The sequence below is a fragment of the Anticarsia gemmatalis genome, chromosome 22, assembly GCF_050436995.1.
Source record: "Anticarsia gemmatalis isolate Benzon Research Colony breed Stoneville strain chromosome 22, ilAntGemm2 primary, whole genome shotgun sequence".
Taxonomy (NCBI): Eukaryota; Metazoa; Arthropoda; class Insecta; order Lepidoptera; family Erebidae; genus Anticarsia; species Anticarsia gemmatalis.
Window position 1 is genome coordinate 3,489,633 of NC_134766.1, and position 27,974 is coordinate 3,517,606.

The following is a 27,974-nucleotide window of genomic DNA, read 5'->3' on the forward strand; positions in this document are numbered from 1 at the left end:
CATATTTAACTGACAGATGAACTTGTAGTTGTATATTTAACAAATATATTGATCTACAATTATTGTTTTATTGACTTTCGTATTTTTTACTTTTATATTAGTTTCTATTTTTTTGCTTCAAATAATTTTATTAAGTGACCAGGTGATTCTTGGTTAAGTAGGTATGCGTAGAATGAAACTGAAATAGATAAATGTCAACTGTCAAAATATTGTCAACAAACAGTAGACGTCGCAAAGTAAAATTTAAAAATTAAAATTTCTCTTTAGTTCAATTAAAAAATTTGCTAAAAAAAGCACATTAGAAGGACCTTATTTTATAACTCTTACTTAGAGCTAGTTTCATAAAATTCCCAAGCGCCAATACAATTTTCCCACGATGTTGCGAAAGTGAAACCTTAGAATTAATTGAGTAAAAATGGGGAAAACTAGCAAAGTAGTCATCTGTGGGATGAAAGGGGTAGGAAAGACGGCGATACTGGAACAGCTGATATACGGAAATGTTAGTTTAAAGTCGTCGTTTTACCCTACAATTGAGGATATTTATGTAGCGAACATTGAGACGGATAGGGGGACAAAAGAGAGAGTTTGTTTCTATGACACAGCGGGTCTGGAGCCCCCGCTTACAGGCGAGTTCAAAGGTTTAGTCTAGTTTGATTTGTTACTGCTTGTGTGCTTGTACAGGCCAAAAGGCACAGCTTCAGCACTTTTTAATTTATTGTCTATAGGTCAAGCTTTTGAAAGTTTTCGATTGTGCAACTGGCCTTGACCAGTTGTTGATTGCAGATTAAAAATTATTTCATGTTAATGCTACCTACACATTATGCACTAAGCTTTTAATGCACTAGATCAGCAAGAATAAAGGCTCTCAAAATTTATAGACACTAAAAGATTTGTGGCCACTAAAATGCTTTGTAATAATCCTGATCATTTGATTTACACTGAGCCTATAAAAAAAAAAACATTATAAACTACATCTCAAAAAAGCATAAATGGATATCATCAAAATAATAAAGCTAGCCTAAAATTTAATACATTTTTGATTACCTAAAGTAATCATATTTTAGATAACTATCAATCATGCACATAAGCATTAGCAAACACCTCAAAATGCTTTAGTTTTAAGTTAATTTACTATTTTTTTCAACATAATATACTTTACCTGTTTCCTCATAAAAGATCATTCAATTATATCACAATGTTTTCCTTCCTCCATATTATTATATCTATACTAATATTATAAAGCTGAAGAGTTTGTTTGTTTGTTTGAACACGCTAATCTCAGGAACTACTGGTCCGATTTGTAAAATTCTTTCAGTGTTAGATAGCCCATTTATCGAGGAAGGCTATAGGCTATATAACATCACGCTACGGTCATTAGGAGCGGAGTAGCAACAAAAAATGTTACAAAAACGGGGAAAATTTTGATCCATTTTCTTAGGTGATGCAAGCGAAGTTGCGCGGGTCAGCTAGTAATTGATATAATTCAATGGGATAGATTTTTTGTATTATTTTACTCATACATATGACATTTTTCTATATTTAGTTTTTAAAATACAATGTTGGTTGATATTGAATTTGTTTGGTTATTTAGTTTATAAATGCAAAATTTTTTTGTAAAGTTCTTAGACAGAATACATAAAATATAGAACAGAAAACTATTTGACAAAATTTTCAAAAACAAATACCCATTTTCATCTCCTACGTTAATTTCTTAGGCTGTTATACTTTAAACAGTACTGTATCCCCAGGCCCACCACAGTCTCCAACTATGCAGCTGACAGCCAACCAAGTGTTACAGCGACACTACCTCGGCTTTGCTGAAGGGTTTGTGATGGTCTACGACACTAATAGACCAGAGTCCCTGGACGTTCTTATGTATTTGAAGAAGGATATTGACAGGAATAAGGATAAGAAGGAGGTAATTGTTTTGCTGTTTAGGTGTATTATGAGGAAATAGATAATAAATACCACTGGACAACTTATACATGTTCATTAAATTCCAAAATTAGCAGAGCTTGTGCTATGGTAACCAGATAACTGATAAACATACTTGATATTCAAACCCTCCACACAGGGCGCTATGGTTATTGCAGTGAGATGATCTTGTTAACCACAGAGCCAAAATAATGTGCAGTTAATATACATAAATATCTTTAAATTACTTATGTGGTATAAAAGGTTGTTAGACAAGTATTACCTATTACAGACATATACATAAAATTACCCCTGTCTCCCCTAGGGGAAGGCAGAGATGATTTTTAACCATTCATTTTCTTAGATCTTGTCATACCGCCATTACAAGTACTTGGATAAACTTTGCCTATTTAATATTTGCGTGTCTGTTTATAATATATATTGTGTTGTGTCTCTAGTGACCAGTGTTTATGTCATAGAAATGAGTCAGCTTGACTCATAAAGTAATTAGTATTGAAAGTTTAATATACTTGGCATCTTTGTTTTTATTGATATCAGTTCATTTCTAAGAGTTGTAAGATAGGTGCATAGTTATAATTCTCTTTATATAGTTAAATAGAGAAATAAATAGAGAAAAAAAAATCTGTAGATTTGATTCTACCATAGTCATAGTATTTTTGGGTGTAGTATAGGGCTCTCTACTGGGACCACTTCAGGCTGGTTATGAAGTTCTTAAATATGTATTGATAAATCGTAATTTGTGTTGCAGGTGGTAATGCTAGTAATCGGCAACCGTACAGGGCCTGATGACGTTAACTGCTTAGAGAACACCTGTTCAAAAGCTTCCAACTGGTGCGCGCGGGAAAAGATCCGCCATTTTGAAGTATCAGCCATGGACAGACCTTCTTTGTACGAGCCCTTCATCTTCATGACGTCACGGCTCAACCCAGTGCAAAATAAAACAGCATTCCCGCAGCTTAGTACATTGAGCAAGCTAACCCAAAAGAATAACAAGAGTGAAGCCATGTAACGGTACGTTTTTAATCTATGCCCGTTTTGCTACCAACCTTGAAGGTTGGCTGTAAGGTCTGTGGTTTGACGTGAGCTGTCAAAATTTTGGCGGGAAAATTTTCCAAGATGGTGCTTGTAGTGTAAATTGCTGATACCAAAATATTGCCTTAGATTTTGTAGAGTGCTCTGTAAATTGGATTTAGGGTACTTAAAAGCACTTATTGATATAAGGATTTAGTATTCACGTGAGACTAGTAACGCTCTCTACTGCCTCTGCATTTTGTGATGTGACAACATCAAATGTATTGCCAAGTTTTGACAGCTTACTTTTGTGAAAAGCGTACGGCTAACTGAGTGGAATACTTCTTGAATACGAAACTTAGTTACACACAGCATTTAATTTAAAAAGCTATAATATTACTGAATAAACCCAAATAAGATTGTAAAGGAAGGTATAAGACTAGACTCAAAAGAAGGTATTTAAAGATTATGTTTACGCGTCACAATAATATTTTATAATTAATTATACTGCAAGTAATAAACAGTATTTCAAAAAGTGTTCCACTATTTCATTGTCTCATTGGATCTTATTTAATTTTAATGATTTAGCGAAATTTTGTTACATTTAATTACCTAAATTAATTTATAAGAAGTCTTTACACTACCATAATTTAAATACTAAAAAATAGTATGAATTTTAAACTACTGACCAAGGCCTATAAATGTATTATTTTATTCTTTGTGATGAAGACGATTAATTATAATTTATCTCGTATTATTTTTTATCGTCCAATGTACTTATTCATAATGGCTGATTGAAAGTCTACATATAAAAAGTGAAATGTATCAAGAACCGTAAAGTCAACTCGCGACTTTTTCGCTAACAATAAATTGCATTCCATTTCCAAGAAAAAAGAATCTGATATGTAAGAAGATGAAATTTAATAGACTATGATTATTTTTTTTTTACTGATTGATTAACTGGTGAATTATTGTCAAATATTTTCGTTCTCAATCTGTCATTTTATCTATCAGAAAGGTTATCCAATACTTATCCATTAGTCGAAAATCTTGAAAAAGTCAGATAAAATATGGAAAAAAATTCTTGATACTTTTATTTTTAGTTCAGTATTTTGAATTTTATGTAGTAGACTTAAAGTTGTTTTTCGATTGACAGTAGTTATGTACTTACACTGTATTATTAGAAGAATCTCATTAGTACTTGTAGTTTTTAGTGTTTAGTTTAAATTGCTTTGATATGATTAGTACCTATTGTGCTTAAATTATGGGAAAAGTGCATAATTCTTACCAACCTCTTCAAAAATAGATGATGTACGGTGTTCAATATGAATGTATGAGTATGAAAATTAACGTCCGTTTGTTTACCGATATTGCAAGAGAATATTTTATCCGCTATGATTTTATTTTATGACTGTGAAAATGACAAATTTTGGTGTGTACATTTTTTGTGGAAAGGAATTGACAATGATTTTATTCGTAAATTATACTAATGAAATGTTATTTAAAAAATTGTGTGAATAAAAAATTAAATTACAAAAAGTACTGACTTAACGAAATATTAAGTGTCATGAAATTATTGTGAAATAAAGTAAGCCTGGTTCAATTAAGCACTTTTCCTGTATTGTAAAATAGTGCTGTACTTATCTAAAGTGTCGCCCCGAGATTGTTATCGAAAATTTTAAAATTAATTTATATTTGAAAGATATGTTTTATCATGACCATCATGTCATTGGAATGGAAAAGATAGGGGGCATAGATTTTATAAAAATTGTCTTTAAATTAGGCTTAGTACTTATGAGCGAATTTAGTTCGGTAGTTCTTAAGACATAAGTGCAATATTTTATTATTATGGAAATGCCAAAATACACTTTTTAAGATATACTTTTAAAGCACTGTTATATTGCTGTATGCTTTTGAATCAAATGATGAAAAACTATAACAAAATTTGCTAAGTATGTCGTAACTTACGCACTTTATAAAATTTTATCAAACATGTAATTTATATCAACCTATGTTCTCATTTAGTATCAAAATTTATATTCTTTCTAAATGTTAAATATAAAATTATTTTAATAAAATGTTGACGATTTGAAGAATCTCCATTTAATTTTAAAATTCTCTCTTCTTCTCTCTCTATAATATTGTAAAATATTTTTTCTTCAATTAATAAATTATTTAAAAAACATGTATTGCTTAAAGCTTTAAATCTTCGCTTTTACGCTTATATTTGTATTATTTTATGTACTTAAATTATATAAAATGTATTATATTTAATGTGATCTTATTATTAAAAATCATTGGAATAATATTTTAGTAAAAGAATATGAAAGTAATGTACTGAACAATTATTATTGTAATTTATTCCGAAACTACTTATTTGATTAAAATATAGTTGTCGTTAATTATTTCTGTTTTTTATTTAAGTGCTATAAGTACTTAGATCCTTTTGAGACAGGCACCTTTCAATGAACTCTGCATAAAAACTGTATGCTATTGAAATATTAATGTGATTTTAAGAACAGCTGAAGAGATTTGGCTGAAAATTAGTAGAGAGGTAGCTTAAAACCAGGAGACGGACACAAGATACTTTTATTATTATTGTATTAATTCAGCTATTGCACGACAGATGTCGCTACAATTTGCAAACATAAACTTTACTACCCTCACTTACTAATTTCAAAACCAATTTGCATGGAATTTGGTATGGAGATATTTTGATACCCCAGAAAGGACATAGGCTACTTTTTACCCCGGGAAAGTGACGCATTCCCATGGTAGCGGACGAAGTCGCGGGTAAAAGCTAGTTTGAAATAAAACACATTTCACTGATGGCAATATTTTATTCTTGCATTTCAAAATGTAATTACAATCGTCTTAAACATTAATATCCTTGTTTCGCCTACATCTAGTGTGGGATGTCATCCCTCTACTGCGACAGTGGCGCCGCGCGGGCACTACTCGCACTAACGCACACTACGCGGGCTATATGCGCTCTTCTTGAGACTTCACTTATATACTAAGAATAAATACTTTGGGAAATTATAGGACGTTTTTGAGAAAACCAGAAGGAAAATAATTATCTGAAATTGCATAATAATTGCAATTTTTTATTTTATTATAAGACTTTATATAGGTAATACAAAGTATAGGAATTCAATAAATAGTTGACGTTTCCTTGATTGATTGTCCTGATTATTTCATTTTGGTTTTCTCTCGTAAAAGTGTAGTAAAATATAGTCCAAATGATTTATAATTAAAAAAATGTCTGGTATGTAATTATTTAAAGTAAAATTAATACCAGTTATTTCCAGTGAAAATATTTGCAACAACTGTTACATGTACAATGCTAATATTAAGCTTATTTGCGTTGCCCACTTCCTCACCAACTGGTACACAAATATTTTCACCAGTTATTAGTTTAACTTTGGCGTAATCCGCCATGACAGTTCAATGGTCCTGCCATCAATAATATTATGAATTGAAATTACAATAAGTTTGCTTCAAAAATATTTTACATTTTATTGTTAGGTAAGTTTACAATATTAAATAAATAATCAGGTATCACGACATTAAAAATACATAATTTATTTATAAACTAATAAGAATGTATAACTATTCGATTCATAAATACATAGTATAAATAATGCCTTGCCATGCCTTTCTCGTGGGCCAGGTATCTTGAATCAGCGTAAAGTCAACGCGAACTTTATTTAGCGTTCTAATATTTACGCAAAATGTAACCCCATACAATAGAATCATCATCATATTTATTATATATCTCGTTGGTATTACACCCCCCTTGCAACACATCATAAGGAGCCTTTTGTGTCAAGCAGACTTTACCCCGAATTTTGCCATTTTAAAAATACCTGGTTTTCGGGTGTTTTATATCGAAATGGAAACTGCATTATTTATTCATATGCATGCAATTTTATCAATGTTTTTTTAATTAAGTTAGGTAGGTCCTTAAATCGAGGGGTAAAATCTGCTTGTAAAAGGACATAAATATTAAAATACTGAAGACATAGGCTCGACCGTCATAATTACACAATAACAGCGCATATAAAACCCTTAAATTTCGAAAAGTGATATTCTATATAATCAATTTGAATACGCTCTGATAATTCATCGAAATGTAAATTATATCTATTTGGAATTAAATGTTAAATTATTTCATTTAAATGTATTGTTAATAGCGAAATAACTTTGAATAATAACCACTGATGACTATGAACGTGTTTTAATAGAATTATCTTATTAATTTCAAAGAGAATACGGTCTTTTTTCTTCGCTATTCACCAATACATCATACAAAGAATTCTCAACTTAACGATTTCATCAAAATCTATATTTAAAACTCGAAATATAAATTGAAATTTTTAAAAATTCCTTAATTATTACAATAATAAGCTTTTTTTCAACCTGTTTGTGACAGCTCTCTTAGAGATTGTTAAAATTTTGCGTCTAATATAATTTTGCAACTAGTTTTTACAGCGATCTTACTATCGATCTAAGGGCAGACTGGTTTTATCATACTATCAACTATATTTATACAGATAACGACTAGACTGATTACTCGGGTAAGCGACAGAAACCAGTAAACATTTAAAATAACGTAGAACATACTCAAACAAATAAATTTTCGGACAGAAAATACTTCAGACATATATTTTTTATACTGTTTTTGAACGTAACGGATAACGTCAAAGTAATATTACCAACATGAAAAATAAATCGCAATTTGTACTAAATTATTAAAAAATGTTTTGTATGTGTCCCGTTAACCAGTGAAATCCCTACGAATACGTATTATTCCGAGCAACGCACCAGCCTGCCCGTAACACAGTCCCCAACGGTGTGCGTCGAACGCTTCACTAAACTAACGCTAAACTAATCAGTAATGACTAGCATCGCTGTTCCAGTATCCAATACTATAACTTTTATATTTTACTTGTCCAAATAGCAAATGGTGGAACTTTGGGAGTACTGACGAACGTTTCGGGACCCTAAGAATCTATTGCATTGAAAAGTCAATCGCTGATGATTTACATAGCCTTTCGATAGGTCTTTGCAACATGATAGAGCGCTACCGGACGCTTTGGAAATACCAAGCTGTGACTGAGCAACGTTTGTTCATGAAAAATATTGCCCTGTTTTTAGAAGAGACAAGTAAGAAACCCAGATAACTAACCCTGGTATCTGAGGTACATTTAGCGGTAGCTTATCTATTCAATAGTGTTTTTTCATATAAGTTTAAACGCTATTGAATAGATAAACTACCGCTCAATGTGCCTCAGAAACCGGGAGTAAGTCATATTTGCTTAGCTAGTGGTACACATTAACATTAAAGTTCTTTTGAGGGTTTTTTACTCTCCAAGATCACGGTTGCTTTCATGTTATTTATCACGATTTTTAGTTAAATTCCATCAGTACTCCTCGAGTTATAAACAGCTCGATCAATTTATCCGCTAAACAAACGTACCGTTTAAACAATTAGTAGTATATTTAACAATTTATTCGTATCTTACATAGATTCAATCTACGTTTAAAGTGCTTGGACACTAGATCGAGATTAACACTGGTTCATAAATACCAATCATGGGCGTGAAGGTGGAACGAATGGGACTTAGAAAAACATGTTTTATTCGGTCAAAAGAATCAATTGAATTTCAACTGAAATTTCAGAAATTTTGCCTGAATCTGCAACGTATTTTCCAGGACCTTGGATGGAATTAGGTACAATTTCATTAAATTTGATATTAATATTGTAGTAATAATCGTTTACAACTTTTGCTATATTTGGAAATGTTGATAAATTTGACACCTGAAATTCTATTTCGACCAATTCAATCTTACACCTTAGTACGGAAAGTCCCATATTTTTTTTGTATTGCCCAAGACAGTATAGATTCAACGCCCATGATCCAAGTTTCACTTTACTCCGCACTAATTTAGAAACCATTTTTAAATAACTGTCAATAACGTTTAAAGCCAGCACAACGAACACCTCGCGAATCCTTTTACCTAACATTTTCTACTACCCTTCCAAAAATACGTTCCTTTATACGTAGCATTACTTTCCATCTAACTGATGAACTTTCTAACTTAACGTTCGTCTACATTTGCTTCCGTTTAGGATACCTAACTATTCCGTATATTTAATTCTAGTTTATTATTTATATTATTAGTTTGGAACTATTCCATACTTTTCACCTCGCACATTCCTTATTACCAGTTACTTTGAATTTCAACGTATTTTTAGATCAAAATGGCGTTACATACTAAGATCTTAATTTCATTACAATCTTGTGACAAGATCCATCTAGATGAAATAATGTATCGTGACAATATTCCCGACACATTCTGCTTTCAGCTTTTCAATTCAATCATTTTCTTTAATCCAACAACAATTTTCGCTACGATGTTTTCAAATCATCACGATTCATTTGCGCATAAAGATGTTATTTAACAGGTGTAAAGGAATGTATCTACAGTTAAAAAGTATGTAACAGTTCAATTACCCAGTCATTACTACACTCACCTTCGCAGCTGAACCAAATAATCCCGATCTTGTTCATTCGTGACGAGATCTTACTCCTAACTATAGTCTGTTCTTATGTGTCTTATTTGGGAAATAACCTCATCGTGTATGTAATTTTAAAGTTATTTAGAAATATTTTCATTTAATGATGGAACTGTCTGTTTATTATAATGTTTTGAAATTGATATCTGGATAGAAAGAAGAACCATGTTTAGTAATTAATATTGAACGAAATCAGGCATATTTCCTTAAATTTTTGTGGAACTGCACAGATTATACTGGCCATAGTCACCGTGTCAACAATCCGTCAGTTTGTGCCGAAACATCAAGCAAAACCGAACCACGTTCAATATTAATTATTATTAGGCGTCTAGGGCGAAAGATTTAAGTTTATTTCTCAAATAAGACACTTAGAACAGAGGTTATAATTTAAGGCTACACACAGATGCGAGTATGAGATGTCTGTGTGCAAGATTCAACAATCGCTAATGGATAACAACTTAGCGCTACAGGGCCGGAGTGAGGCACCTATATGCCCTAGGGTTGATTAAGGCAAGGCCAGGGCTTGTTAGAACATTAAAAAGCTAATCAAATGCTTGAAAAACGTACTATATGATTAGTATGTTTTTCAAGCATTTGGTTATGTCAATGACAAAAAACGTAGATATGACAGAATTATAAATGTTTAAGAAAATACTTGTAATATTTTTGGAACCAACGAGTAGGAACTGTATTATAAGAGAGACATAAGTGTAAATAGTTTTAAATTGATGTAATTTAAAAATGAATATTATAGTTTTGGCTACTGTTACCTTAATCCCCTAGGACATAATAGGATATTAAAGCTCGATACACACAACACTGTCAGTTTAGTATACAATTTTCATAAGACATTTTATCATTATTATTGTTTTGCATTATCATACCAATAGCACGTCTACTACAACAAACACTAGCGAATAGAGTCTATCAAAACAAATACTCAGTCCCCTGACAGTATCCTGTGTATCGAACTTCGAGTAAATGTATATTAATGTAATTAGCACTACACCAAACAAACACAGGGTCAATGACCCCTGCGCATTCCTGAAGGCCTTAAACGACAAGACAGTAGTTGACTTAAAACTTTCATAGATATGGATACGTCAATAACTATGTTAATTAACACTAAGCGATATTTCTAGCTTAAGGAAACAAATTGACTCCATATCCTTTCAAAACTACTGTTGCCTATAAGGTTTACGACTATAAAATTATTTTAACAGCTAATTTATGTTGAAAGCCGGCCCTGGATGTTTGATTGAATACTTGTGAGTAACTCGAAGTATTTGTATCTATTAGGAGGCGAAGAAAATATTTATTTAGTAAATTATTTAAATATACAAAAAATAACCGCATCCTTCGAAATTATTACTTCTATTCAATTGATAGCTTAATTTTTGGCGGCTCCTTAACTACTAAATAGGAAACGAAATTTAAAATGTGAAATTAACGGTCATTCGTCAACGACGTCCATTTTGAAAGTGGTTGGCTTGTGACCAATCGGCTTCATGGCGAGCCGGCGCACGGCCCCGTTTGTGCAATTTGTATTTAGAATTTCTTCATCACTACTGCTCGAGTCGTCGAAGCGGCCGGTCGTGCCTATGTCGTCTTCTGATTCTGATGACTGTAGGAAAAAATATCAAATTAATTTACAGAATAACATTTTATTCGTAAAATTCGAAAGAAAAGTGTGCTGCTAATTTTAAAATAAGATACTAAAACTAGATTTTTGTAAGGTTTGTATACATGCGAATATTACGTATGGATGATAGATTACATAAGTGATGAAAGGTGATCTACCACTAGAACAATAAGGTGAAGTTTGAGAATGAATACGAATATTTACAAAATATATAATTTGAATAAAAGAATCTGAAAGTAAAGAAATATACTTATTAGATGAAAATAATTATTTGTGGTGATAACGTGAATTCAGAAGAAAAGAAACCATAAGAAATAGATTTTGATCGCATTTGGCAGATTTGGCATGCTTTAACAATATAAATAAATGTACATATACATACATACGTAATCGATAAAACAACCAATTGTCTAAAAAGACACTAATACCAAATACATAAAAAATACTAATGATGGCAACTCCAACCCAGTGGTGAACTCCCTTAAGAGTGTCACATAAAAAGTTGCCAACTTTAAAAAGAAAATTGCTAGGTACAAAATGGTCTGAAAATAGATAAAAAAATATAAGAATATAGTGTACATAGTAATAATTCCCCACAACCATGCAAAGCAGTATATTTGCGAAGCATTAAGACGTGTGTCACAAACATTTATTTCTTGGGGCGTCCGCGGGCGATGACCTGCGGGAGGCGCTTGTTCGGCCGCTCGTCACTGCTGTCCACGCTCTATGTATACATACAATATATTTACATCACATGTAACAATAATAGCACATAAAGTAAGCTAATTTATTTATTAGTAATTTTAAAAGTAATATAAAAAAATTGTTTAAAACATAGTTCAGCATTTTGACACGCTGATTAAGTTTAGGTTACAGATCATTTAAGAAGTTTAGCAAAACTACGGTTTAAAATAGAGAGTATTCCATGATCTGTGTTAACGTAAATAAGGATTTTGTAATATAATAGTAATATCTTTAAAAGTAATTTTATTAAAACAACAGTATTTATCAATACTTACATTCAGCTTTAAGGAAGAAGAAAACCAACCAATATAGAACAAAAGACGAAAAAAGATTCAAAGACTGATATTATTTAATGAACTCTTATTTTACCTTTGGATTAATGACGATTTAAATGCACAAAACATCTAGAATTTTATATTATCTGTTTATGCCCGTAAAACCAGGGTAAGATAAAACGAAAAAAATACTTCATCTTTGAACCTTGAACGAAAGAGGTTGCAGTTTGAAATAGATCACGTATTTTTGAGAATTTCGAGCAAACTCGCGGAATAAAATTACTATACTCCACCAACTTAGTAGAGAGTTTTTCATTATATGCAAGGATAGGGATGAATACTGGACTTTAGGATAACTCCCCCCCCCCCCTATTTAATTGGAAGTAGACAAGTGGGCAAGGGCTCCTCTAATTCGGAAGGAGACCATTGCCCAGCAATAGGGCAGCAATTTTTAAATAAGAGAGTATTAGAAATACGTGATATATTTTCCACTGAAGTCCATAAGCCCATCAAGTGCTTACATCAAAGTCTCCGATAGTGAACTTAGTTCCGGCGGCGTCGGCGACGAGCTGCGCGGGCGCCGGCGGGGCCGACTCCGGCGACAGCACCTACCCCATGTTAGTAATGATATGTACATTAGCACTAGCTAGGAGTATCGACTACGAATGGAATATACAAATATTAATAGACTAGTATACTACTAGCCGATTGTTATTGGTCATGGCAATCAGTTTCTTAAAACTAGTTTATAAATCTGTAGGCGATTGAAAAGAGTGGACCTAAGTTTCTTGCTAGCTCTTTTCATAAGGCTCTAAACCCTTACCGAGCTAGTGTGAGAGGTAGAATTAATAACTGTAGCGACTATCATTAGAGTCAATGTTTGACCTAAACGAATAAAAGATTTGATTTTGATTTAATTTGGGGATTGTTTGCAGTTGACCAATGTGTGCACGTTACAGAGAAGTTCTCTTCAGTCCATCTATTGTCCTAATATAGTTTATGTTCTGGCAATCGTTGCTTTACTTTTGAATTCAATCATTTATGGCACTCGGTAAGACCCTACACCGACAAATAAGAGATCAGGCCTATGACCTTATGTTTAACGTGGTATTTGATGCCACAAGCACAGAAGCATCTAACAGTCACAGAATTGTACAACATCTTAACGTTATCATTGGAATACAGCTCACCTATCCATGCATTTTGCCTTGGAGAATACCGGAATAGTAGTTCCGGTGTTTTCTTCTTCATGTTGTTGTGTTATACTGATAATATTTATTGTCAGTAACTTGTTTAGTACCTCTTTTTTATTGAATAGTCTATTGTAAACCTCACAATGCGATTTGTATTGTAATCCCATCATAGTCGATACACCTATAGTTATTTACATACATGTAATGACAACCATTTAGCTGATGAATGAACCAACAGTAAAATTACCTGCCTTAATAATCGAAGTGTAAGTACAATTTAAACCCCTGTATTCAAAAGTCACGTCCCACGACTATATGAGCTTACACGACGATTAATAAAGGCAGTATGATAATTAGCAATTAGAATCGAAGAGCATAACTGAAGATTATGACTTTAATGCCTTCCCAATTTGTAAGATGCTGCGGTTTCGTATAGTTTAATACGATAATCAACAGTTATTTTATATCATTAAGAGTAAAACAATTAATCAGAAAATGGCTAAACAGGGTATGATATTTAAATGCCCAGATTATGAGTTATTATGACCCACACCAAGTTAATAAGTTTAAAATGCTTGTCCATTGAACCAGAGCGAGGCTGCGTTGCGAATTGTGGATTTCTAAACTCATTTTAGTCAAAATCGGACTAATATCCTTTTCACTAGAGGCACAGAATTCACCCAATATCCAACACCTTATAACCCAACTATAATGTACCCAAAAGCAGTTGTACTCACGTCCTGGTCACTCATCATCTCTTTGGTCGAGACAGTGGTCTCGATCCTCCTGATGGAGCCCTGATGGATGTCCACGTCGAAGGCCAGGCACTGGAAGCGTCGCAGTATGAATACTACCGGTATAGGCAGCACTCCTGCCAAGATCATGACCACTGCGATACCGAGCACCCAGTTCGGGTAGGGAGTTTTGACCACGCGACCCTGAAAGAAAGAAAATACAGTAAGTAATTTTCAGATAATAATATTAGTAGTATGGGTTGTGATGGTAGCTCAGGTAAGGTCTTTTGCAAGCTGTAGGTTTGTTGCTGCCAACAAATAGAATGATAGTGAGGGATGTCGATGATGTGATAAACAGATTGCGAAATAGGTAATAATAAATAAATTAACTCATTAATGTCCCACTGCTGGGCAAGGGTCTCCTCCCGTTTTGACGGAGGGGTGAGGCTTTGGGTTGAGTCACAATAAAATTAACGTTTTATTGTTACTTATTATTTGTGAAAATAATACAAATCTGCCAGTACAGTCGTCTGTAAACAACCAACGATCTACTAAAGAATGTTTGTCGCATAGTTCTAGTCTATCACAATCACTTTACAGTAGTACGAGTACCTGAAACCTAAATAAAAATTATTCTTCTCTTATATACGCATCAAGAAATTCAGGTTTGAATATAAAACACTATCACTTTTACCGTCAATATAGCAATTTAATTTCCTATGAGAAGTTAAAACAAGGAATACCAACGGATTTGTTATATATAAACTATCTAGAAAAATACGGAAAAGATGGATTTAGAAAATATATATTATTTATCAATAAATCTACGGTAACATAGGCATGAACTAACTCATAATAATTGCAAACTCCATCCGCGATTACAATAAAATTAAATATAAATTATGACTTCATTTATAATAACATTTTAATATAAACTTATATATTTTGAAAACATTCGCTTAACCGCTAAATATTAGAAAAGAATAGAGTTCGTCAAACAATGTGACTAGCGGAAAACGAAATTAACGAATCGATTGTTATTAATAATATAATTTACGTTTACACCTATTTTGGTTACTATATTGTTACAAGTAACAATTTATGTATGATATTTGAATTGGTAGGTACATATATGGCACAACAAATTGTTGGCGAAGTAATTATCTTTTCACTGAACAAAATACTGAGAGTTGTGTTAAAAATTTTGAACTATCATTTACTCGAAGATGCAGATGAAGATGCTTCTCTTGACTAACTATTATTAGACTCGTCCCGCTCTAACATAGGGATTAATCGAATTTATTGAATATCAGATAGTTTCTGCGTTGGATAATACGAGAACTAGTATTTTACAATAAACAATATCATTACTAAAACAATACTTTTGTTTAGATAGAAGAAAAAATCTAACTTAATGACCTATGTCACGCAATTGAAAGAGACGGTAACCTTAAGATGTTGACAGGGACATGGGCAATGCGCATGCGTTGTTTTAGCATATCTTGGATACTACTTAAAAATATTTTCATGAGGTTCAAACCCAGTATTAAGATTTATACATTTACTATCAACTAATTTCTGATTAGTTTTTCAGTGTTTTGTCACTAACAATCAGTTTTGAAACTGATTATGCGTAAAAAGCCAAAACACTGTATAATTATGTAATCGAAGCATCCAAGACGTTTATTAGTAACACAGTCAATGTTTTAAGATAGTCCATTACGATTAATTATAAAACAGTCTAACGAACTCTCAAGAAAAAACCTAACATTCCGATCACATAACGTTTTACAACAATCCCTGCAGAATTCTAACCGATACATGTATCTATATTATTAATATTCTTATTATAAACAACAGTTGCGCGTGGCTCGGGTCAGTTTACCGTCGTATAATGTACAATGTACCAGTTGCTTCTATGTTTCATAGTGCCTGTGAGGGCGGAGCTAGCGTTAGTGGTGTTGAGTGAAGGAGTGGTCATCGGGCAGTCCCAGGATGGGTACAACACGTTTTACGGAGTGCCTTACGCTAAAGTTGTTAATTCTAATCCTTTTTATGTTAGTATTGATGCAATTTGTTATATTTTTTTAATAGTTTTGTTAAGTTAAGCGTTTGTCTTTTGTAGTTAATTGATGAAAGTGTTCAAGATATGTATGAAATCTTTGATTTAATTTGATAGTTTGTTATTTTTTGTATTTGGTGGTCATACATTAAAGCAAAGGAGAATAGGACACATACATTTTTAAATGGAATATTATGTAAAATTATGAAGAAAAATAACTTATTATATTAATAAGTTGTTCTTAATTAATGCTCTTTTATCAATTTCAGGGTACAAAACAGTTTTCTGATTTCAAGGAGCCCATCATCGCCAACGATTCTTCGGTCATGTGCCCACAAGTAGGTGACAAAGTTGGAGGCACATTAGATTGTCTTCGTCTCAACATATACGTGCCCCATATGCCTCAAAACGAGACGTGGAAGTTTCCAGTACTAGTCTGGTTTCACGGAGTCAATCTGAATTTTGGGAGTGCAGGCGAATACGGGGGCGAACACTTAGTTAGGCAGAACATCATTGTTATAACTGTGAACTACAGACTGGGCGTCTACGGCTTTCTTTGCACTAAGAGTGGTGCGATACCAGGGAATCAAGGTTTGAAAGACCAGATTGAAGCTCTGAGATGGATTCAGAAACATATAGAATCGTTTGATGGAGACCCTGAAAGGGTAACGATTGCTGGCCAAGGATACGGAGGCAGTATGGTCGATCTCCACCTGTATTCACAGTATGAAACGCTATTCCAACAAGCTATTATACAAAGCGGTTCAATATTCGCGAAAGGATTTTTCGGGAACAAGAATCATGACGCTCCTATGAAGTTAGCGAAAGTTCTAGGTCAGGCGATAGGCAAAAAGACCAATCCGTATGATTGCATACCAAAATTAACTAAAACAGATCCTATCCGCCTGATAAATTTAACTCGTGAAATGGGCTACCGAATGTCTGTCTGCAAAGAAGACTATATAACAAAAGATATAAAGCATTTTGTTCAGAATAATCCTTTTACGTTAACCAAATTGGGTAGAATAAGGAACACGACGATATTGATCGGTCACAACAATATAGAGTTTTTGAAAGCGTACGCGAATGATACGCCCGAGTTCTATAAAGCTTTGGGCAACGTGTTTTATACGAGGATGAAGAAGAATTTCAACTTGAGCAAGAACGATACGGAACTACTTGCTAGTTTAACAAGACAGTTTTATTTAGGGAACAAAGGTATTGGTCCTGAATCAAAGATGGAATTGGTGAATTTTGCTTCTGATTTCGTGGTGAATCATGCGGTAGTACGGTCTATTCGAAGGTTTTTGAAAGCTGAAGCGAGGGTGTTCAAGTATATTTTCTCGTATACTGAAGATAAACAGCGGTCAAGAACGCTGGACTTAGGAGCAGCCTATAACGAAGAGTTGAAGTATCTGTTTGAATATGATAAGCCACTGGTAGGTGCTGAGCAGAAGGAGATACGAAATAAGATGGTCACGATGTGGGCGAATTTCGTTAAATCTGGGTAAGTTTTACAAAGAAGTATGTAACAAATTGTTTTCATTTCTACTATGATATACATAAAGATATAGCATAAGCAATATCAGAAATACATACATTGATTATGTGGCTAGTGGGAGCGAAATTAGGATTAGGTACGCATGTATTTGACAAAGGCTTTGGAAAGGACATTATGACTCAAACGTTTGGTAGTCCTTTTTGATTGCAAGTTCTTATTAAACAAACGTTTATTGTACTCAATAACGCAACATGCTTTCATAACAATCGATCGATAACCTGCTAAATGCTATAAATAGTTTTTTTTTAATATTCTATCGTATGGTATTGATTAACCTAGTGACAAAGATTTGTATCTTATCCGACCTGTATCTTAATTGACAACAACCGGGAACAATTTACGTGCTCTCCGAAGCACGGAGATGCTCATTTGAAATACCACCAAGTGGTCACCCATCTATGTAATGACCGCACCCTGCTAAACCCACAGATCGATTGTCGACCGATGTGCGCAACTGGATATCAGCGTCTCAAATGGCGATTAATACAATTAAAGCGCTAAAGTTATTCTCCATTTTCAGGAACCCTTCGCCGTCGGCCGAACGTTTCATTTGGGAGCCAGTCGAGGAGATATCCGGCCCTTATTTAGACATCGACCTGACCTTGGAGATGAGACGTCACAGCAAGGAGTACCTTCAGAGGATGGCCTTCTGGGATGTGTTCTGGTTCGGAAACCAGAAGCATTCGGTACTGAACGTGCCGAAACGTGGCATGGCTAGGTTGGATAACATCACGGAGGTCTTTGAAAGGGTAGCTTCCTTTAAAATTTAATAGATAATGTTTATTTCAAATTGTATAACCTATATTGTATGAATATAAGAATGTACTAATATTTACTGTTAGAATATAATACATAGAAATTATATTATACTTAGTAATCCTGTTTATTAAACTTTTGTAATAAAGTTACTAACCAAATAAATTCAATTTATAATTCTGTGTTTTCATTAATCATTTACATGTACATTTATGCTAAGAGGAAAACCATTGGAAACTAAGCAAAAGCTACCTTTTTATTACGTGGTGAATACAATCAAAATCAAATCATTTATTCATTTAGGTCAAATATTGACACTTATGATAGTCGTTACAATTACTGAATCTACAACTGGCTCGAAAAGGGGGTAGAGCTATATGAAAAGAACTAGCTAGAAACTCACGGCCACTCTTTTCAATTGCCAAAACATTTACAATGTGGTTGATACAATAATTGTAATACATTACGCATACATCTGCAACTTGGGTAAAGTGCAGGGTTATAAGGGGCTCTCCCGTTAGAAGGGCGGGCATACCCTTTAAACCAGCACGTGTTCATGACCGGCGAGATAACTGCTGAAGCACCTACCGCAAGCCGCACGCAACGCGATTGCTTCAATTTAGGGCCTCTCACGGAGGCTGCCCGAAGTACTCTATTTACTCCACATTCTGATGGACTGGACACAACAGCCCATCAGCAACCCTCGAGATGACCTCTTAAGTAAACAATTGCTACCTAATATCAGTATTTAATTTGCTCTATCTACTCTCTCTTACATAAAAATACTTAGTTTATCATTAAACGATCTCCTTCTCTATCTTCAGAATAACCGCATAAACCTCGCTTACCACACCAAGTACCATGGCACTATGACCCATGTAGTCCCTAAAGTTAATGACCATGCGAAAAATTACTGATTAACCGTTGACAGCAGTGACCTCAAAATGATATCATACTTGTACGCAAGTGCCAGGGGATTCACTCACGTTATGTTAAATTGTTAGCCTGTCTTGTGACCTAGATTATACTAGTAAGTTAATATGAACAATTGCTGTGTTTGCCATTTCATCACAACATCTACCGAAAAGCTTTTGCGACAAAAATAATATTTCGTTATGATTAGAAACACCAAGTCATTTTGTATTTTAGCATCATTTATAAATCTACTACTAAAAAAAAAGAAATTAAAGAATATCTATGTTTTAAAGACAACTCCTAGATATTCAAGAATATTCTTAAAAAATAATTAATTAAGTATATTATCTAAAATGTCTAATAACCATTATATCAAGCGCAATGCCTGTCGTTTCGATGCAACGCGCGATCGAAACGTCGGGTAAACAAATAAGGTAACTATTGTTACCTTTAAAATAGCATTGAATGCGCTGTGTTATAAAATGTTATGTGGGATAGTAGCGAGAGTTTATAATCGTTAATTGCCAAAAACTAACGAATTAAAACGTACGCTGGTTACTGCGATTTATACCATCCACTTATTATGTAAACGTCCTCAAAGAAAATGTTTTTTCCGGACCAGAACTATTGCCACAATAGCCTGGGCTACCCGAATAAATCTATGTATAGGCCACTTTCAGCAAATAAAAGATTTATTTCCGTATAAACTTCTATAAAGACTTTTTTCTAAGCAGTTTATTCGGATTTACACTGACCTGCATCAAAATGTTATGATTAATAGTTTAATTAAATGTTAATAGTTTTATTCCTTTTGTATTTTTTATTTATGTGCAACAGAATCAGCGTAATTAAAAATAAATAAAACGCCTATGCTTTGAAGTCAATCTCCTACCCAAGTCAACGCCCTACTGGTCCATACCCATCGCAATAAGAAAAGGAAGTAAGAAAGAACATAAATAAATAAATATACTAAACAATGATTCAACACACGGGCCTGAGGGGTTCCCAGAACAATGTACAATAAGTGACGTATATTATCTAACTCTTATAAATGACTCTCCTGTGAGAAAACAACTCAGTATTCATATAACTTTAGTATAGAACAACCGTTTGGAAAATGGCTATAGAAAGGCGTTAATAATAGTTTTAACTTTATATATTTTTAAGTGAAGTTTAAGTTTATAAAACGTGTGTGTTTTAGATAATAATTTAGAAAATATAATTAGTTTTTTATCAGTGTTTGTCTTTAACATAGGTACGTAAATAATTTCGTGAATCTTTACAATTATAGTGGCATGAAAAGATAACTTATATCTTCATAAAATCAAGTTTGCAATACTTCAATATTAGTCAGCAGTAATTCATTAAACCTAGATTTCTTTCTCAAGTTTATAGCAATAATGTATTTATATAAGTGGCTGTCTGCATTTGTGCTAGTGTGTTTGTTAAAGTCTGTGAAGTTGGAAACAGTACGTATAGTGACGAGCAGGGGCTCCATCTTAGGACAAGAAAATGATGGGTACAACACTTTCTTTGGAATACCTTACGCACTTGTGGATGAGGAGAATCCTTTTGGGGTTAGTATTTTTTATTATTATAAGTATACTTAACAATACGATCTAGATGTCCTTGACTGAGATAGGGATTGAGCACGAAAATGATAGAAATGACTGGAAAAACATGGGGGAGGCCTTTGTCCAGCAGCGGGATAATAGAGGCTAACAAAAAAAGAATTGTTTTATCACTAATACTCTTGCTAGTTAAACATACAAGAATGTAACATTATGTTTGTTATACCCAAAGTACTCCCGGGTTTCGCGATTTACGATATTGTATACGCGTATTGTAATACACCGGGCACGTTACTAAACGTTAGTTAGGACAGAAATTCATTGTTTTAAATCGATACTCAATTCAATAAAGTACTTATTGTCTACTAAATGTTTATCCTTAGTTAGTTTAATGAATACGTCTATTCTCACGTACCTATTGTTTTTTATCAAACATATCAATGTGAAAGGAAACAGCTTACGTTACTAGTAGTAAGACGTTTTACTTTTCATTTACAGAACAGTCTCGATGCACCAAACTTCACTTCGCCGTTCAACGCTATAGACCGGGCAATCAAATGTCCGCAAGTGTTGTCAGCGCCCACCGGAGTCATACAATGTTTGAGACTAAACATTTACGCGCCAGATGCAGTTGTGAACAACAAACTACCCGTCTTAGTCTGGTTCCATGGGGGAGGCTTCGTCAAAGGCAGCGCGGGAGACTACTCCGGCAGATATTTCATGGAACATGATATTATTGTCATCACTGTTAATTACAGACTCGGCCCTTATGGTTTCTTCTGTCTGAATCACCCAGCAGCACCGGGAAATCAAGGATTGAAAGACCAAGTCACAGCTCTCAAATGGATTAAAGAAAATATTGCTCCGTTCGGTGGAGATCCAGATAAAGTCACGATTGCTGGTGGGAGCTACGGTGGAGGAGCCGTTGATTTACATTTGTACTCCACGTATGATAAATTGTTTGACAAAGCGATCATCCAAAGCGGTTCTATATTCGCTGAAGGGTTCTTCAGCAAACCAGATGAAGATGCGGCAAGGAAAATAGCGTCACATTTGGGACACCCAGTCAGTACGACGACGAAAGCGTTAAGACTGCTATCTAAGCTAAAACCTCGCGATGTAGTAAGTGCTGCTCAAAATTTAAGTATGAAATTGACAGTTTGTAAAGAAAAACATTTTAATGGAGTCATGAATTTTATAGACAAAGACCCATTTCATTTGAAAACGCCTGAGAGAGGTTCAGACGTCCCGGTCTTGATAGGTTACAATAACAAAGAAGATTTTGGTTCATACGCGAATAAACCAGATGACTTTTTCGAGAAATTAGGAGACGTATTTTACAAAAAGTTGGAGAAGAACTTGGTTCTAAACGAGCATGAATTGAAGACGCTTAGTAATAACGTGAAGAAATTCTATTTAGGTGATAAAGAGATAGGACTGGACACTTTGATGGAACTGACTGATTTTTCTTCAGATTTTATGATAAATCATCCCGTAGAGCGGTCAGTAAATAAGTATATTGAACAAGGGAGAGTGGTATATAAGTATTTGTTTTCATATATTGGTGGGAGTATGCTTAAAAACTATCCTGGAGCTGGCGCTATACATACGGAGGAATTGAAATATTTGTTTGAAATGAAGACTGTAATGAACTCGCTAGAACAAAGGATTATAACGGAGAGAATGACTACTATGTGGTCACATTTTGTTAAATTTGGGTGAGTAGATATTCTGTTTATTTTTATAACGTTGACCTATATTTTTTGAGTTAGTTCATTAAATTTATGTTTATAAATCTAAACTAATATTATAAAGCTGAAGACTTTGTTTGTTTTAACGCGCTAATCTCAGGAACTACTGGTTCGATTTGAGAAATTCTTTCAGTGTTAGATAGCCCATTTATCAAGGAAGGCTATAGGCTATATATCATCATTACCATTAAAATGTTACTAAACCGGGAAAATTTTGAACCATTCTCTCTTATGTGACGCAAGCGAAGTTGCGCGAGTCAGCTAGTAAACAATAAAATAATGATATATCTATACTAATATTATAAAGCTGAAGAGTTTGTTTGTTTGTTTGTTTGTTTGTTTGTTTGAACGCGCTAATCTCAGGAACTACTGGTCCGATTTGAAAAATTCTTTCAGTGTTAGATAGCCCATTTATCGAGGAAGGATATAGGCTATATAACATCACGCTACGGTTATTAGGAGCGGAGTAGCAACGAAAAATGTTACAAAAACTTGGAAAATTTTGACCCATTCTCTTAGGTGACGCAAGCGAAGTTGCGCGGGTCAGCTAGTTACCTATAATTGGTACCGATAAAACAATAATCAATTTGAAGTAGTTTATCGTAGATATTGTCAATTTTCACTTCCTGTTTATGATACGTAGAAGAATACTTGTGTTTTGATATAAAATATAATTATTTAAATAAGTCGTGTATATAATATCGTTATAAATAATTTTAAGAACAATATTATTTTAAAACTCTTTGCGTAAATTATGAATAGGTTTTAAAGTCCCCAACCCGCACTTGTCCAGCGTAGTGGACTCAAGGCCTAACCCCTCCCATATTACGGGAGGAGACCCTTACCCAGCAGTGGGACATTAATGGTTGAATGTATTATTAAATATTATTTATAACTAGCTGACCCGCGCAACTTCGCTTGCGTAACATAAGAGAGAATGGGTCAAATTTCCCCCCGTTTTAGTAACATTTTTTATTGGTACTCTGCGCCTATTGGTCGTAGCGCGATGATATAACCTTCCTCGATAAATGGGCTATCTAACACTGAGAGTATTTTTCAAATCGGACCAGTAGTTCCTGAGATTAGCGCATTCAAACAAACAAACTCTTCAGCTTTATAATATTAGTATAGTATAGAATACTTATAATAAATCTGTAGAGAGGTCAATTCTGTACATTGAATATATTTAAAAAAAAACCAATGGGGGATGTTTAGTAACGGATACTGATACCGAATCTGCAATTTATAATTTTCTTTTCTGTCTGTCTGTCTGTCTGTCCTCCGTCTGTATGTGACGCTATCACGTAAAAACTACCGGATAGAATGTACTGAAATTTGGTATATGCATAGATTAAGTAGTGGAGCAGTTTCTAGGATACTTTTTATAGCATAAAATTTCAAAAAAATTTAGAAAATTGAAAAATATACGTAGAAATCGTTTGAACCTGCGTTTCCCTATAGAGACCATAGATGGCGTTACAATCCATTTCACAACATTCGCATAAAGTTAACGCGGCGCCTGCCGTATCGATACCTGTTGTTCGCACCAACCAATAGATGGCGTTATAGCTCGCAACAAAGCATGTTTTTTCTAATTAATTTGTTTTGATGGCTTTATTGTAAAAAAATACCTTTGAAACATGCTATACATTTATAAGATTTTTAAACATAAATGTTGTATGATATATATTACACAAAAATGTTGGTTTACGTGGGTCCGGTGCGGTCGGGATATCCTAGATGGCAACCGAGTAATTTCGTTTGTTGTTCGCCGCAACTAACAGATGGCGTTGTTGTTCGAAACACATAACCAAATTAATTGGTTGTATTAAGGAAATAAATTGTATAGCTATGAAACAGACTACGTGGTAAGTTTTAAAAAATAAACAACGGATGATATATAAAAAATAATTACGGGTTACGCGGTTTCGGACGTATCATCGCAAGTAAACATTATTACGCGTGTGAAGAGCTCCGGCGCAGATAGGTCTGTCTGTACCTATTATAATATTCTGAATCCAGACGGGTAAGCAATGGTCAGTCTATAATAAGGTATTATATTTTACACTGTAAACTGGTACGGATACAGGCGAGAGCGGAAAAGAAGGTAACCACAGGAAATCAGGCCTGCCTGAGCCTGTGTCACATTGTGTGCCCTTCGGGTCCCTTTCGTATTTAACCATTAGATGACAAAAGAGTTGTTAGCATTTTTATGTGTATCGAGTGCTTCGCAATTCGCGTGCTCAAACGAATAAGCAACAGTACGAAATTCACGCGAGCGGAGCCGCACGGGTCAGCTAGTATTAAATATTATTTATAACTAGCTGACCCGCGCAACTTCGCTTGCGTAACATAAGAGAGAATGGGTCAAATTTCCCCCCGTTTTAGTAACATTTTTTATTGGTACTCTGCGCCTATTGGTCGTAGCGCGATGATATAACCTTCCTCGATAAATGGGCTATCTAACACTGAGAGTATTTTTCAAATCGGACCAGTAGTTCCTGAGATTAGCGCATTCAAACAAACAAACTCTTCAGCTTTATAATATTAGTATAGTATAGATTATAATATTAGTATAGATATGAAAACAGACATGGACGTTTAATAAATATTTCACCCTCCACTTCGCTACCACTACCTTCACATGACCAATCTGACCAACATTTAATTATTTATACTTCAAAAAGTTAATTCTGCTATTTCCAGAGTCCCAACTCCAGAGAAATCAGAGCTGATGACAGGTACCTGGTTGCCAGTGACGTCATCCAGTAGACCGTACCTGAACATAGACACTGACCTGTTCCTGCAAGACCAGCTCCACTACAAACGTATGGCCTTCTGGGACCTCTTCTGGCACACATATAGCAGACGAAGTGTGGTTTTTGATGGAAGATAAATAAAATTGACTACAGTCAACCTGGGTAACTTTGAACCATTTGGGTAACATTGAACGTGGGAGTTTGAACTAGTTTCGATATTTTTTCATATGAATCCAACACGATTGATAAAAGTTTGCAAAACTAAAATAAATCTTTATCAATTGTGTTGGTCCGAAAAATAACCGAAACTAGTTCAAATTCCCACGTTCAATGTTACCCAAATGATTCAAAGTTACCCAAATTGACCTTAATTGAATTGATATTGTAGTAAAATTTATGAAATACTGATAAAGACGCTTCGTACGGGTTAATGTTTTGTGTGTGCATTATGGAATTAAGACAAATATAATTATGTTTTTGGTTTTTACTTTGTTTTAGTTTTTCCATGCCTTTTCCAAGATGATCAATAGAAATCATACAGCTTAAAATTTTAATCAGTTAATACACAGGATTTTCTTAAACATTGCTAGTCACATGTCCCATTCGGTTAGATTGCTACTGGTATTGAATCTCCTATAGAACCGTTCAATTTTTTTTTTATATCTAATTTGATCGAAAAAATGGGCATTCATGGCATTTATAGTCCCAGTGAGTACATACAACAATTCCATTCAAACTGAAACGTGACCTATTGGAAGATGAATCACCCCATGTATGAAGATTGTCTCACCTCATCAGCATTCCAGGCGCCGTAGGTGGGTGGGTTGATGAGCATGAAGACGAGCGAGGAGAGCAGGATGCAGGTGACGATGAAGGGCCCCACGTAGCGCCACGTCACCTGCCAGTAGATGCCGGGCCGGTAGCCCGTCATCTCGTAGATGTCGTTTGTGAACCTAACACCAATACATTGTTTAAATACTTATTTAAATAAAAAAGCAGCTGTAAGGTCAATTTGAGTAACTTTTAATCATTTGGGTAACATTGACAATGGGAATATGAACTAGTTTCGATTATTTTTTCATATGAAACCAACACAATTATTAAACCTTTATTTTAGTTTTGAAAACTTTTATCAATTGTGTTGGTTTCATATGAAAAAATAATCGAACTAGTTCAAATTCCCACTGTCAATGTTACCCAAATGATTCAAAGTTACCTAGGTTGACTGTATCTATTTCTCTGTTATGCTTTCATGGGTGCAAGAAGACCCGGAATCAAACATATTTAGCAGGTAAACCCTTCCCTTCGTGCAAGGGGAGTGGTTAGGGGTTTCTCGTAAATTATAATCATACTATACTTTATCACTAATGGAAAATCGCGTAAAAATTCAAGGTCATAGAAAAAAATATTCTTGAAAATAGAGGTACGTACCTACGTAAGTGGCATAACAGGTAAAAATTAGTTTCATAAAAGGCAAAATTTACTAGTTATTGCTACTCCTGATGCTTTCGTAAATGCCGAAACCCTACATTGGCGCTTAAAAAAAAGTCACACTATTTCATATATTGCACTAAAATTCATCAGATTGTAATAGTTTCAGAATACTTTAAACGGCTACCCATCCCAGTCCAATCCTCGCTAGCCCTCCTCACCTCTCATGTCCATAGATGTAGACGACAGCGATCATCTCGAGCAGTGCGACGACGACGAGGCCGATGGTGCCGGCGAACGAGTCGAACATCTTGAGCCAGTACTCGCCCGCGCCCGTCGTGAAGATCAGACCCACGAAGAAGCAGAATGTGCATACTACACCTAATAACAAAATAACAATTAATATTATAATCCACTGTGGCATCTTTTCCTATCCATTATTTAATAACAAATATGTTAAAATAAAAAAATAAGGATAAAGCGATAATGATAAAGAAAAAGAACGACAAAGTGCTACTAAACCAAAAGTTTCATAAAAAAAATTACTTATGTTTAAGTTACACATTTACCAAATACCAGTAAAAATACTTGTTTTTCAGTTAGTAAAGTTAACGTGGTAAAGTAAAGATGCCACTCCTGACGGTTTGTAAAATAACCGAACTTTTACAAACATACAAGCAACGGACACAAAATACAACCAGACCCAAAACAAATATTTTTGGATCGCACAAATAATTGCTCCGCGTGAGAATCGAACCCTCGACTAGACATTAGAAGTTTCAAATATTTAACGCCCAAATACAAGAGAATAATATTTTCATCGGACTTGGTATTAACTTACCCGTTATAACAGGCTTGCTCAACCGTTTAAAGAAGTCGATATCAAATATGGTGCAGAGCATGCCCTCCATGATGCCGATCTGACTGCCGAGCCCCAAGGACAGCAGCATCAGGAAGAAGATGATGGACCAGAACGGCGCTGGCGTCAGCTTCAGGATCGCTTGAGTGAATACTATGAAGGCCAGACCTGTGCCTTCAGCAGCCTGCGAAG

The 27,974-nt window shown here is 34.3% G+C and overlaps 4 protein-coding genes across 7 annotated transcripts in view; 3 read left to right on the plus strand and 1 right to left on the minus strand.

Moving 5' to 3' along the window:
- Positions 1-201: 201 nt before the first annotated feature.
- kappaB-Ras (NFKB inhibitor interacting Ras like 1) lies at positions 202-5,345 on the plus strand. 2 transcript variants are annotated; one of them, XM_076129433.1, is made up of 3 exons: positions 202-638; positions 1,749-1,918; positions 2,684-5,345. In XM_076129433.1, exons 1-3 carry the CDS (start codon positions 416-418, stop codon positions 2,942-2,944), a joined length of 654 nt encoding a protein of 217 aa, XP_075985548.1. In that variant the 5' UTR covers positions 202-415; the 3' UTR covers positions 2,945-5,345. The 2 variants fall into 2 exon arrangements, with proteins under 2 accessions (XP_075985548.1, XP_075985549.1); XM_076129434.1 differs by having other exon boundaries at positions 202-626.
- Positions 5,346-5,772: 427 nt separating this feature from the next.
- Positions 5,773-27,974, minus strand: part of LOC142982544 (sodium- and chloride-dependent transporter XTRP3) — a 51,274-nt gene continuing 29,072 nt past the window's right edge. The window contains exons 8-14 of one of the 3 annotated variants that reach the window (XM_076129081.1): positions 27,765-27,966; positions 27,145-27,304; positions 26,283-26,445; positions 14,121-14,321; positions 12,712-12,798; positions 11,819-11,895; positions 11,020-11,153 (exon numbers count right to left, since the gene is read on the minus strand). In XM_076129081.1, the coding sequence (XP_075985196.1) occupies positions 11,821-11,895; positions 12,712-12,798; positions 14,121-14,321; positions 26,283-26,445; positions 27,145-27,304; positions 27,765-27,966 (888 nt within the window). In that variant the 3' untranslated portion in view covers positions 11,020-11,153; positions 11,819-11,820. Of the gene's footprint in view, positions 11,154-11,818; positions 11,896-12,711; positions 12,799-14,120; positions 14,322-26,282; positions 26,446-27,144; positions 27,305-27,764; positions 27,967-27,974 lie in introns of all 3 variants that reach the window. The other 2 variants (XM_076129082.1, XM_076129080.1) reach the window with 2 other exon arrangements.
- Positions 15,963-18,596, plus strand: LOC142982717 (carboxylesterase 4A-like). Its single transcript, XM_076129369.1, has 3 exons — positions 15,963-16,174; positions 16,449-17,686; positions 18,261-18,596. The coding sequence occupies exons 1-3, from the start codon at positions 16,019-16,021 to the stop codon at positions 18,508-18,510; spliced, it is 1,644 nt and encodes a 547-aa protein (XP_075985484.1). The 5' UTR covers positions 15,963-16,018; the 3' UTR covers positions 18,511-18,596.
- On the plus strand, positions 20,508-25,976 carry LOC142982545 (esterase FE4-like). The gene is made up of 3 exons (XM_076129084.1): positions 20,508-20,988; positions 21,481-22,700; positions 25,440-25,976. Exons 1-3 carry the CDS (start codon positions 20,812-20,814, stop codon positions 25,627-25,629), a joined length of 1,587 nt encoding a protein of 528 aa, XP_075985199.1. The 5' UTR covers positions 20,508-20,811; the 3' UTR covers positions 25,630-25,976.

Coding starts and splice junctions, on each gene's coding strand:
- kappaB-Ras (XM_076129433.1), top strand. CDS start 416: ATGGGGAAAACTAGCAAAGTAGTCATCTGTGGGATGAAAGGGGTAGGA. Junction 639..1,748: donor GCTTACAGGCGAGTTCAAAG/GTTTAGTCTAGT, acceptor CTGTATCCCCAG/GCCCACCACAGTCTCCAACT. Junction 1,919..2,683: donor GGAATAAGGATAAGAAGGAG/GTAATTGTTTTG, acceptor TTTGTGTTGCAG/GTGGTAATGCTAGTAATCGG.
- LOC142982717 (XM_076129369.1), top strand. CDS start 16,019: ATGTACCAGTTGCTTCTATGTTTCATAGTGCCTGTGAGGGCGGAGCTA. Junction 16,175..16,448: donor TTAATTCTAATCCTTTTTAT/GTTAGTATTGAT, acceptor TATCAATTTCAG/GGTACAAAACAGTTTTCTGA. Junction 17,687..18,260: donor GCGAATTTCGTTAAATCTGG/GTAAGTTTTACA, acceptor CTCCATTTTCAG/GAACCCTTCGCCGTCGGCCG.
- LOC142982545 (XM_076129084.1), top strand. CDS start 20,812: ATGTATTTATATAAGTGGCTGTCTGCATTTGTGCTAGTGTGTTTGTTA. Junction 20,989..21,480: donor ATGAGGAGAATCCTTTTGGG/GTTAGTATTTTT, acceptor TTTCATTTACAG/AACAGTCTCGATGCACCAAA. Junction 22,701..25,439: donor TCACATTTTGTTAAATTTGG/GTGAGTAGATAT, acceptor TGCTATTTCCAG/AGTCCCAACTCCAGAGAAAT.